At 66.6% G+C, this 12,041-nt stretch overlaps 1 protein-coding gene across 1 annotated transcript; it reads left to right on the top strand.

Annotated features, from left to right (window-relative positions):
* The first annotated feature begins 6,314 nt into the window (after positions 1–6,314).
* KCNK6 (potassium two pore domain channel subfamily K member 6) lies at positions 6,315–11,975 on the top strand. Its single transcript, XM_075016220.1, has 3 exons — positions 6,315–6,826; positions 9,614–10,009; positions 10,901–11,975. The coding sequence occupies exons 1-3, from the start codon at positions 6,517–6,519 to the stop codon at positions 11,137–11,139; spliced, it is 945 nt and encodes a 314-aa protein (XP_074872321.1). The 5' UTR covers positions 6,315–6,516; the 3' UTR covers positions 11,140–11,975.
* Positions 11,976–12,041: the final 66 nt, after the last annotated feature.

The following is a 12,041-nucleotide window of genomic DNA, read 5'->3' as shown; positions in this document are numbered from 1 at the left end:
GCAGTATTTATTTGTATTTATTTTCACTAGGCTGTACTCATGGAAAACGTACCTAACATTTACTTATGGTTAAAATGCCGGTTACTGGAGAGCTCCGGCTGATGGAATGCCAGCTACGAAAGCATTTGCTGTACCAATATACTAGAAGCAAGAGGAAGACCAAGGGCAGGGCTGGTTCACTGCTCAATGAAGAGGGAGAAACGTAACAGGAAACATGGAAATGGCAGAGGTGCTTACTGACTTCTTTGTTTTGGTTTTCACCAAGAAGGTTGGTGGTGACTAATGTAATGAATGCTGAAAAAGGAGATAGGAAAATAACAAATAAAACCATATTTGGAAACTTAGATGTCTTCAAGTCACCAGGGCCTGATGAGCTACAACCTAGAGTACTCAAAGTGCTGACAGAGGAGGTGGCTGAGCCATTAGCTATCGTCTTGGAAAAGCCGTGGACGTTGGGAGAGATTCCAGGAGATTGCAAAAGGGCAAATACAGCGCCTGTCTACAGAAAGGGAAATAGAAACAACTCAGTAAACTACAGGGCAGCCAGCTTAACTCCTGTGCCAGGGAAGATAATGGAGCAAATAAGTAAAGAATCCGTCTCCAAACATCTGGAAGATACTAAGTTGATAGGCAACAGCCAACATGGATTTGTATAGAACAAATCATATTAGACCAGCCTGAAAAGATACGAGCCTTGTGCCTAAGGGGGAAGTGATAGACATGACACCTCGCCCTTAGCACAGCATGACTACCAACAAACAAAGGAAAGGCAACCTAGAGGAGCTTACGGCAAGGCAGGTGCCTGACTGGTTGGCTGGCCGGTCTCAGAGAGCAGTTCTCAATGGTTCACAGTCCTGCTGCAAGGGAATAACAAGTGGGGTCGGTTTTGGGACCGGTTCAGTTCAGTAGCCTCAGTGATGGCAGGGAGAGCCCACTTATAAAGTTTGTGGGTGATACCAAGCTGGGAGGGGCAGTAAGAGCTCTGGAGGACAGGGCTGTAAGTTGAAAGGGTCTGAGGTAGAGGCTGAACTTTGATAAGGAGCAATGCAAAGCACTGCTCTGCGGGAGGAGCAATCCATGTCACCCACACTGACGGGGCGAGGGACGCCCTAGGAAGGAGGCCTGCAGAAAGGGACCTAGAGTCAGAAAAGCCAACCTCCATCTGGGGTGCATGAGCAGGACTGCAGCGAGCCAGGCACAGGAAGTCCTTCTCCCACTCGGCTCTGCGCAGAGCATGTTTTCCACTTCCATGTGCCACGCCAGGCGAGACGTGGAGAAATTCGAGGCGGTCCAGAGAAGAGCACCAGAAAGGGCGGAAAGCCTAGAGAACGGGGCCGAGGCGGGACAGCTGACGATCGGGTTTGTTTAGTCTGGACACGAGAAGGCGGAGCGGAGGCACGATCGCAGCTTTCAGGCCCCTGAAACGGTGTTACAAGGACCAGCGAGAGGAACTGGCCTCCTTAGCCTCTGAGGCGAGAGCAAGGAGCGATGGGTTCGAACTGCGGCGGGCAGGCGGGGGGCTGGAGGACGGACATTAGGGAAGACTTGCGAACTCACTGGAATGACTGGCCCAGCGAGGTTGTGGGATCTCCATCGCTGGAGGCTTTTAGAGCAGGTCGGGCGCACACCTGGCCAGGCAGGCAGTGGATGAGCCGCAGGAGTGGCCCTCCTTCACCCCCGCAGCCCTGCCTGCTGCCCTCCCCCAGGCACCCCTTGCCCTGCACTGACCTGCTCCTCTCCCTTCCTGATCCACTGAGTCACCTCCCTCCCCGCTGCTGCTCCCCACTCCCCCAGCCGGAATGTTGCAAACAGCTGATCTGCAGCGTGCCAGGGCTGGGCGGGGAAGGAGCAGGCACAGGAAACGTACCAAGTGCTGGGCGGGAGGGGAAGGAATAGGGACTGTGGGGCACTGACACCCCGGAGCATGAGAGGCACACGGGGGAGGGGCTGCAGGTGGAACCCCAGAGGTCTGCAGGTTGTTCCCAACAGCTCTAGACGGTGCTTGGTCCTGCTGTGAGGGCAGGGACTGGACTCGGGGACCTCCAGTGCGCTGTGAAATAGGGGGAATACTGCACTCGAGTCCTTCAGTTCCTCGGCCCCCAAGTGCCAGCACCAGCCCTGGCCCAGCAGCAGGCGGACAGGGGTTTGCTGACAGGCCCCTCACAGCGGCGTCAGGGCTGCGAAGGCTTTTCCAAATTAAAAAGCATTAAGAACGGCCTCCAGCAAGGGCGTCCCCGAGAGGCTGGGTGGATGTGCCCCTGGAGACGGGAGCAGCATCGCCCCGGAATCGCATTGCCAAGTGTGTGGCAGGGAAGGCCAGGGAGCCGATTGCGGAACGGAAGCGCACGACTTGGCTCTCCAGCAGTGAGGGCTTTTAATTACAGGCTCCTGGTTCTAATGCCGGAAAAGCTACAATATAACCACATTCTAATTATACAGCTGGGTGTGACCAGTCTTCAACCTGCAGCCACCTGCTGCCCCCGCCAGTCACTGTCACCAGTACGGAGCTTGTTAAGGGAGGGCCCCAGGCGGATGCCCCGAGCCTAGCGAATCTGGAAGTGCCGAGGAGCCGCCCACCCTGGAGCTCCCCAGGCTGCGGGAATGGAAGGGGGCAGGCGTGTTTGCTGCTGCTTCAACTTCTGGAGAGATGTGCGCAGGCAGGGCAGATGCAGGGCGTCCCAGCTGAGCGTGGAGCAGAGCAGTGGGGGAGGCGTGGGCCAGGGAGAAACCAGCTCCTGTGCACACAGGCCGCCCTGAGGCCGGCTCCTGCAGCTGCATGGCCCAGTTTAGCCCGTGCCAAGGCCAGGGCCTTGTCTGTGGGTGGCACTTGGGTGGTGATGCTCCCGAGGTCTGGGGGGGAGGTTCTCCCCTCCCTGTAGGTGCGCCGCCCCCCACTTCTCCCTGGTGCTGCCTCCAAGGCGGGGGCAGGGCTAGGTGGGCGTGACCCTTGCACTCTGCTGAAGGGGGGTTTGCAGGGATTTTATTCCTCGGTTGATATTGCATTTTGTCTACTGTCCTGTAGTAACCCCAGGTGTGTGCCTCAGTTTCCCCCAGCTTTGCACCAGTACCTAGATGGTGAAGGGAGCCTTGGGTGGGATAGCTTCTTGCAGTTTCACATTGGCGATGTCCTTCGGAATCTGAGCCTGGCAGGGGGTGAGGCCAGGTGACAAGTTCTGCTGAAGAAGCAGGACAAAGGCTGGGAGGGACGTGCGTGTGACTGTTTGGTTTTGAACTGGGCTGTGGAGTGGGGCAGTCTCATCTGGCTGCAGAGGGAGGAAGGGGGCCAACGCCCGGCTCAGGGACCCTTCTGGGCCCCTCTCCCCAAGCTGGATTGTACTGACGGCTCCTTGTTCTCCCTGCTGAATGAGAGTCACGTCTGCCTGCAGATGGGGACGGGCCCAGGGAACCCCTCACTCTGACACAGCCCTGAGGTCCATTGAATTTTCTAGGTAGCCCAGCCCTGAGCGACACTGGGGTGGCAGGAAGTGGGGATTTTTGCAGGGTTTTACATGGGTCTCCATTTCCCTGGGTGGCAGGAGAGGCTTTGTTGAGCTCGCCTAGCAGCTGGGACCCTGCACAATGGCCTAAGGTGGGGACCCCAGTGGCTGAGGCCCAGCCCAACCTGGCAGGCGGCTCTGGCCAGCAGGACAAAGGGCTGTGCAGGACCACGGTGACCCGCCCAGCCAGTTCCAGCCAGATGGGAACAGAGGACAGGAGAGGGGCCGAGACCTGTTTACCTGGGACAGAGGACAAAGGACAGAGGAGCAGCTGGGGCTGGTGATATCCCACACTCAGGGAGGGAGCGGGTGGCCAGAGCCCCTGGACCTGCTGGGCGGAGGCAAGCCAGGCTTGAGGGTCAGACCGGGGTGGGCAATTTTTGATGGGGGAGCACACCAAGCATGGTCAAGGGCCCCCTTTCCTTTGGGGGTCAGGTCTGGGAGGCGGGGGGGGGGCAGAAAGGAGCTCAGGGCAGGTCTGGGAGGCGGGGGGGCAGAAAGGAGCTCAGGGCAGGGCCGGGGCAGGGCTGGGAGGCAGGGGGCAGGGCCGGGGCAGGGCTGGGAGGCAGGGGGCAGGGCCGGGGCAGGGCTGGGCAGCAGGGGGCAGGGCTGGGAGGCAGGGGGCAGGGCCGGGGCAGGGCTGGGCAGCAGGGGGCAGGGCCGGGGCAGGGCTGGGCGGCAGGGGGCAGGGCCGGGGCAGGGCTGGGCGGCAGGGGGCAGGGCCGGGGCAGGGCTGGGAGGCAGGGGGCAGGGCCGGGGCAGGGCTGGGCGGCAGGGGGCAGGGCCGGGGCAGGGCTGGGAGGTGGGGGGGCAGAAAGGAGCTCAGGGCAGGGCCGGGGCAGGGCTGGGCGGCAGGGGGCAGGGCCGGGGCAGGGCTGGGAGGCAGGGGGCAGGGCCGGGGCAGGGCTGGGCGGCAGGGGGCAGGGCCGGGGCAGGGCTGGGCGGCAGGGGGCACGGCCGGGGCAGGGCTGGGCGGCAGGGGGCAGGGCCGGGGCAGGGCTGGGCGGCAGGGGGCAGGGCCGGGGCAGGGCTGGGCGGCAGGGGGCAGGGCCGGGAGGCAGGGGGGCGCAGTGCCAAACGCAGGCTCTGGGCGGTAGGTGTTTACATGAAGCATCTCCTGCCCAGCACTCGTGGCCCACCAGCAGCCCCAGCCCACTGGCTGTCCCACCTGCTGTGTGTGTGTGGGGGCGGGGGTCACGTTGCCCTGCTCCCAGCAAAATCTCTCAGCCCCGCTACCTAGGTTCTGGCCCGTGGGAGGGGAGATGTCGCTGGGGCTGGGCAGCCGGAGGGGCTCCAGGCTGGATTAAAAAGCGTTCAGGGCTGGACCTGACCTGCCCCGGTGCAGACACCCAGTCAACCTCCTGTTTTGTGCTGGCGGCTAGAGCGTGGGGAGGGCACAGCTCCCTCAGGGCGTGCCGAGCAATGGGACTCCTGAGGGCCCCAGCAGAGCCCGGGGTGCTGAAGGCTCTGAGGGGCAGGCCCAGGAGAGCCCCGAGCAGGGCTGTCACGCGGAAGGAGCTTGGGGCAGGGCTGGGGGTGCAGGTCAGTCCCGTGAGCCTGTGACATGGGGCAAACTGGGATTTGGGCTCTGCTGCAAGTTGAAGGCAGCCCGCGCTCCCCCCATGCCACCCAGTGCTGCAGTGGTGGGAAGCACCCCCCGTGCCCTGAGGGGCTGTCACCCAGGCTGCCGGCTCAGCCCCTTGTCCTTGGCCCCCCACCAACAGCCCGCTGCCTGGAGGGATGTGTGTGGTGCAAGGGACGGGGGCTGTGCTTCCGGAAAAGGCCTCCAGCTGTTCGCCTCAGCAGTGTGGCTCACGCTGGGCTTGCCTGGCAGGCGGCTCTGGCCCAGCCACAGCCTAGGGGGGCCACTGTGCCTCCTTCAGCTGGGGCCAGCTGCTTCCTTACTCTGCCCGGGTTCAGACAGGGACCCACAAAGCCACCTGTGGGCAGGAATTTGGTGAAAGGCAAAAGCTCTACCTCCACCTGGGAGCCAGCAGCCGCCGGGGCCTGTCTTCTGGTGCCCTGCCCCTGCCCCTGCTCCCACCCCCGGTGGCCTTTTCCGACACTGCCTCCTCATGCCCAAAGCAGATCCTGGTGCACCCCCAGCTGCAGGGTCCTGTTGCAGAGCCTGAGGGTGGGGGAGAGTGGGGCAGGCACTAGGGAGCCCAGGTTCAGGCAGAACCCCTGGGTCTGAATCACCTCCCAGCAGCACCAGCTTTACCCCAGTGCACTTTCCCTGCCTGGGCTGCTCCCTTCAGCCTGGTGCCCGGGAGTGAGGGGTCTGGCCCAGCCCCGCCAGGGCGAAGAGGGTCTTGGGGAGTTCACGTCTCCCGTAAGCGAGTGGCTCTCAGGCCCAGGCTGGGAGGTGGACAGAGCCGCCCTTGTTCCCAGTGGGTTTGTGGCCTGGCGCGCGCGTGACGCCTGCGGTTAAGACCCGTGTAATTGAGTTAGACGTCCCCTCCCGTGGGCCGCGTGCCAGCCAGCCGGGTGGCTGAGAAGGTTGCCAGGAGGGGAGTGGTGCTGGGGGCTCAGAGCCAGGACTCCTGGGTTCCCTGCTCAGCTCTGCGGCTCCCTCCGCCCTGGGACAACCTCCTGCCTCCGGTGGCCCAGCTGTGGCCTTGGCAGAGAGGCGGGGACCGACTTCCTGGGGGAGGGGAGGCGCGGGTGGGAAGCGCCTGGGGACCCCCGCAGGAATGAGCAGGCGGGGGGGGGGTCGGTGCACGTGACCCTCCCTCCCGGGCGAGGCCGCTGCTGTGACCCGAGTCTGCCTCCCCCGGGGGGCAGGGAGGGGCTTGTCCCCAGCCGAAGGTGCCGGCGCCGCCTGGGCTTGGGCTGCAGGGGGCGCTGCGCAGCCGCTCGTGGCGGGGCGGGGCGGCTCGGCTCGGCCCGGCCCGGCCCGGCCCATCTCAGGGGTGAAGAGAGGCAGCCCGGGCGCTGGGTCCGGTTCGTGCCGCGGCGCCCCGCCTCCCGTCCCGTCCCGTCCCGGCGCCGCGCCAGGGCGCACGGGTCCGGCCGTGCCATGCAGCGCTGCGCCCTGCTGGGGCTGCTCCTGCTGGGCTACCTGGGCTACCTGCTGCTGGGCGCGCTGGTCGTCTCCTCCATCGAGCGCCCCTACGAGAGCCGGCTGCGGGCCGAGCTGCGCGGGCTCAAGGCCGCCTTCCTGCGGGACAGCCCCTGCCTGAACGAGAGCGCGCTGGAGAGCTTCCTGGAGCGGGTGCTGCGCGCCAGCCGCTCCGGCGTCTCGGTGCTGCACAACGCCTCGGCGGGCCACTCCAACTGGGACTTCGCCTCCGCCTTCTTCTTCTCCGGCACCCTGGTCACCACCGTGGGTGAGCCCGCCCGCAGCGCCCCGACCTTCCGCTTGGAGCCGCCCCCGGAGCCTGGCGGCCCCTTCCCGCGCAGTCCCGCCGGCCGCCGAGACGTGCGGCCGGGTCATGCCGGGGCGTCCTGAGCGCCGGTCCTCTGCCTCCCCGGGGGGGTAACGCAGCTTCCCCCCCCGGCCCCCCCGGCCCACTCGAGTGCCCAGTGACCGTCTCCGGCTGCCCGGACGGGCTGAGCCCCTGCGCTGCCCCGTGGGCTGGGCCGGGCTCGGGAAGGTGGTGGCTGGGGCACGTGGCCCTTGTGAGTGGACGGGGATCTCGGTGGTCCCTGCTGGCCTTCTGGTCCTTGGGGGTCTGGGCCCGGCTCCCTTGGCCAGGACGGGGGCGGTGGGTGGGGGGGTCTGGGCCCGGCTCCCTTGGCCAGGACGGGGGCGGTGGGGGGGGGTCTGGGCCCGGCTCCCTTGGCCAGGACGGGGGCGGTGGGGGGGGTCTGGGCCCGGCTCCCTTGGCCAGGACGGGGGCGGTGGGGGGGGTCTGGGCCCGGCTCCCTTGACCAGGACGGGGGCGGCGCGGGGGGAGGTTCTGGGCCCGGCTCCCTTGACCAGGACGGGGGCGGCGCGGGGGGAGGTTCTGGGCCCGGCTCCCTTGGCCAGGCGGGGGCAGCTGTAAGGCCGAGTTAACTCCGAAGCGTCTCGGGGCCCTGCAGCGCTGCGGCGCGGGAGCGGCTGGCGCCCGGGGGCGCTGGCCCTGGCCCTGGCCCTGGCCCGGCTGCGAGGAGTCAGTCCTGGGCAGCGGCCGGGGGGGGCAGTAGTGGAGGGCCCGGCCCGCGCTCGGGACCCTGACCCTTTGCTTGGGAAGAGCTCAGCCCCGCCCCCCCGGCCCAGGCGGAGGGAAAGTGAAAGTGCCCAGCTGGCAGGCTGCCCCCCGGGTTAGTTCCTGCCCCCCCACTGTGCGCACCCGGCGCTTCCGCGGCCAGGAGCTCCTGGAGCACCCGGTGCTGGGCCCGGGTCCCGGCCCACTTGCAGGGCTCAGCTCGGTGGGGTTTGCACCGGGGTCCTGGCCTGGCCAGCCCCAGAGCCAGCAAACCACCGGGCCTGAGTCCCAGCCCCATGGACCTACCTCCCCCACCCCAGCTAGCTGGGTCTAACCTGGAGCCAATGGGAATTTCTGCTCCCCACCCTGGCCCCCACCCTGCACTAACCACTAGGCACCACTCCCCTGCCCCCACTGGTCCTGGCTCCTGATCTGCCTCTGGCTCGTGTGGCAGGTGGGTCTGAGTGGCCCTGTGGTTCGAGACACTGAGCCGGTGGCTGGCTAGCCGGGAAGGAAGAGTGGGCCCCAGCCCAGCTGAGCACTGCCACACTCGTGACAGACAGTGACGAGTGTTCCTAGCTGGCACATGTGTCTTACTGCCCTGGAGATGTGCTGTGCGCGCTGGGGTAGTCCCAGACACTGTCTCTTTGCCCGCCCCTGTGCGTGGGCTGAGGCCTGGCAGGGAGGGGTTAACCTGGAGCTGAGCTGGCACTGGTGCCTCACCCCTTGTTCTGGCCCTGCTCAGGGCTGACACCCAGCCAGAGACTCCTGCTGCCTGCTAGACCGAGGGCATGGGCATTGCAGGGCCTGGCCCCAGTGACGTCACGCTGGGGGGGGGGCACGTGGGGCTCCCTGGCAGTTTCAGGGCACCATAGAGCACCTTCCCTGGGGGCATCCGCAGCACGGCACGGGGTATGGGGGGCAGCAATGCCCTGCCTGCCTGCGCAGTCTGTCTGGCGCTGTCCGTCCATATCCCCAACCAGAGTGCCTGGGCTGAGGCGCCGGTACTGGCTCATCTCCAGGACAGAGCAGCCCCGGAGCTTGGCCTGGCCTGGGGCCTGCTGGGTCCAGAGACATCTGTGGGCAGGGCTCCCGGTGCCTGCCCTCAGTCAACAGTCAGAGTAAACAGCTCCCTGGCAGCCAGGAGGGGAGCAGGCTGAGAGCAAGGCCCTGAGCTTGGGCGTCAGCCATGACCAGGGGCAGCTCTCCCCAGGGGCCCCTTCCAGACCTGCGCCCCCCCCTTTGCAGGGGCGAAGAGCCGGCTGCCTGGTCCCCTGGCAAGCGGCAGCTGCACGTGCTGGTGGGAGCCAGGGGTGGAGGGCTGGGGCCAGTCCCGGCTGTCAGAACAGCCTGGAGGAGCCGTGGGGCCAGTCCTGCCGTGCTACGGAGCTCTGCAGCTGCCGGCACGGCCCACCGCCACCCTGGTCCCTCCTGCTGCAGAAGTAGGCTGTTATCCTGGTACATGGCCCAGCCTGGGTTGCTGCGCTCAGGCAGCACTGGAGCCGGCATGGGGGCCCTGGGTGCTACTGAGCACAGTCCCTGAGCCTGGCCAGGTCCCTCCCCAATGTGGGGCAGTGTGCAGGCTGCAGCCCCCGGGGGCCTTGACTCTGCTGGCTGCAGTGCTGACCCCTGTGGCTGCCTAATTGCCTGGCTTAGAATGAGCCTGGGAGTGAAATCTCGTTACCCAGCTGCCCCCTGGAGCTGCTCCCAGAGCTGGCCTCACCCAGCCAGCCGGCCGGCCGGCCAGAGCCAGGTCTGGCATCTCGCCTGGGACCAGCTGGCCTGAGCTGGGGTCTGCACACAGCGAGGTGAGGCTGGGGCGCAGGACTCCTGGGTTCTGCCCCTGGAGTGGGGTGCAGGGCAGGGGAACCTGGCGTCAGGCGGCCTGGCTCTGACACTGACCAAGGGCCGGCCTCTGTGCCTCAGTGTCCCCCCACCCCCAGAGACGTGCTGGGTGACCTCTCCCCTGTGCCCCCCTTGCAGGCTATGGCTACACCACGCCGCTCTCTGACTCTGGCAAGGCCTTCTGCATCTTCTACGCCCTGCTGGGGGTGCCCTTCACCATGCTGGTGCTGACGGCCACTGTCCAGCGCCTGGCGCGGGTCCTCACCCACCGGCCCCTGGAGTACCTGCAGCTGCGCTGCGGCTACAGCTACCGGGACCTGGCCCTGGCCCACTTCCTGCTGCTGCTGCTGGCTGTGCTGCTGCTCTTCTTCCTGCTGCCGGCCGCCGTCTTCAATGCGCTGGAGGGGAGCTGGAGCTACCTGGACGCCTTCTACTTCTGCTTCATCTCGCTGTGCACCATCGGCCTGGGCGACTACGTGCCGGGTGAGCAGCCCGGCCAGAAGCTCCGGGAGCTCTACAAGGTCTGCGTCACCGGTAAGTGGGCTGGGGGCCTCGTCCTGGTGCCTCTGGGCCCGGCACCCTCCCGGCGTGGGGCTGGGGCGTTCAGCCGCCTGGAGGGACCCCCCCCTCACACCCCAGCCAGCCGCAACTCAGCCTGGGTGGGAACAGGGTTTATTAGTCTTCAGGACCAGCTGGGTAGCCCAGGTGGCAGCACATCCGAGCAAAGGTGGTCCCTGGAGCGCCCTGGGCTCTCCCTCTGCCCCACGGGCAGGGCACTGAGCAGTCCCTGACCTGCCAGCTGCCCCTCTCCGGCTTTGTGGTCCCTGGAGAAGCAGGTAGCCAGCCCCCACCCCTCGCTGTGCCCTCAGGCGCTGCGGCAGCTGGCCGCCAACGGAGTCCAGTGGTATGTGCTCGGGTGCCTGGCAGCCCACTTGGGTGGCACCTGAGGCGCACGCGGTGCTCCAGGAAAACCTGGACACCCCTCCCCAGGGGCCAGGCACGAGTGGGGGAGGGACGCGGGGGCCCAGAAGCCTCACAAGGGCAGTCTGGGGAGACTCGTGGGCTGCGTCTGTGTGTCAGCCCACGTCAAGGGCATCACCGCTACCTCCTGAGCCGTACCAAAGGTGTGCTGGAGTTCGGGGGGTTAGAGCAGGGGGCTGGGAGCCAGGACTCCTGGGTTCTCTGCTCTGCTCTGGGAGGGAACTGGGGGCTGGGAGCCAGGGCTCCTGGGTTCTCTGCTCTGGGAGGGAATTGGGGGCTGGGAGCCAGGACTCCTGGGTTCCCTCTCTGCTGTGGGAGGAGATGGGGGCTGGGCAGAGCTGTGGGCCGGGACCCCTGGGCTCCATTCCCTCTTGCCAGGATGCGCTGTGGGGGCAGTGGCAGTGTCGTTTGCGGGGAAGGACTGATGCCCTGCTCTCTCCACAGCGTACCTGCTGCTGGGGCTGATGGCTGTGCTGCTGGTCCTACAGACCTTCCACAAGGCAGCCGACCTGCACGGCCTGACCGAGCTCATCCTGCCACCGGCCACTCGCCACGGCGACCAGGAGCCCATCCTGGAGTCTGGGGCAGCGCCTGCAGAGCTGGCCCAGAGCGAGAAGCTGCCCCCAGCCAGTGCCCAGCTCAACACAGGCAGCCACGCCAACTACGCCTCCATCGGCAGATAGCAGCGGCTCCGCAGGGCGGACGCCGGGGCAGCCTCTGGTCTCTGCCTGGGCAATGGACCAGCCTGGGCCATCGCCCTGCCCCGGAGCTGTGGGTTCTGGCTGGCAGGGAGGGGGACTGGTCCAGGTGTAGCGTGACTTCGGGGGGGATTCCAAGGCCCTGCCCCCAGCCCAGGGCAGCAGCTGTCCGAGGGGCCTGCTGGCCCCCAGCCCTGCAGGAGGAATCCCTGGGCAGGAGCAGGGCAGCGCTCTGCTGGGGTGGAGAGCCCCTTCCAGTGCTTTGGCCATAGCCCAAAGGTGGGGGGAGCTGCTGGGGCTGGCCAGTGCCCCCTGCAGGCTGTGGGGTCCTGGAGCTCATGTCTCCCCCCCCCCCCCACCCCCGAGATGGGGGGCCCAGCTGTAAGGTGATGGTGGCTTTTCCCTGCCTCTTGCAGCTGGCGGTGCGGCCTGCACCCCTTGGCCTGGTCCTGCTGCCCAGCAGGGGAAGGGGGGACCCGCTGCAGCTGGAGGGGGCAGGAAAAGGAGTCACTGTCCTCGCGCACCCCCCACCTCACCCCAGTGGCTGGGTTCTGCCAGGAGACAGGTGTTGCCTGGTGCTGCTTGGGGGGTTCTGCCCTCCCGTCACTGGGCCTCAGTCCTGGAGCCCGGCCACCTGCCCTGCCCGCCAGCTGGGGTTTGCCAGACTCGGGGCCTGGGGCTGCTGCCTTCCACGGTGCCATGTGCTGGCCGTGCCTCTGGGGGAACTCCTGCCCTCCCCCGTGGGAACGCTGGTGCCTGGCCACGGGGGCCGGCCTCTGGCGCGGCTGGGCACTGCCAGGCTGAATAAACGGGAAAGCGGCTGGCTGTGTGGAATCGTTCCTCTGTCCAGCCTCCGTGTCCGGCTGCGCTGCTTGGCCCAGGGCCAG

This window comes from Carettochelys insculpta, chromosome 22, assembly GCF_033958435.1.
Source record: "Carettochelys insculpta isolate YL-2023 chromosome 22, ASM3395843v1, whole genome shotgun sequence".
NCBI classification, from domain to species: Eukaryota; Metazoa; Chordata; order Testudines; family Carettochelyidae; genus Carettochelys; species Carettochelys insculpta.
The sequence above is the reverse complement of the archived record's forward strand: the minus strand, read 5'-3'. Positions and strand labels throughout refer to the sequence as shown.

What these genes read in the sequence shown, in the direction of transcription:
- KCNK6 (XM_075016220.1), top strand. Translation starts at nt 6,517, where the DNA reads ATGCAGCGCTGCGCCCTGCTGGGGCTGCTCCTGCTGGGCTACCTGGGC. An exon ending in CACCCTGGTCACCACCGTGG is followed by an intron (nt 6,827 to 9,613) that starts GTGAGCCCGCCC and finishes CCCCCCTTGCAG; the next exon opens with GCTATGGCTACACCACGCCG. An exon ending in CTACAAGGTCTGCGTCACCG is followed by an intron (nt 10,010 to 10,900) that starts GTAAGTGGGCTG and finishes CTCTCTCCACAG; the next exon opens with CGTACCTGCTGCTGGGGCTG.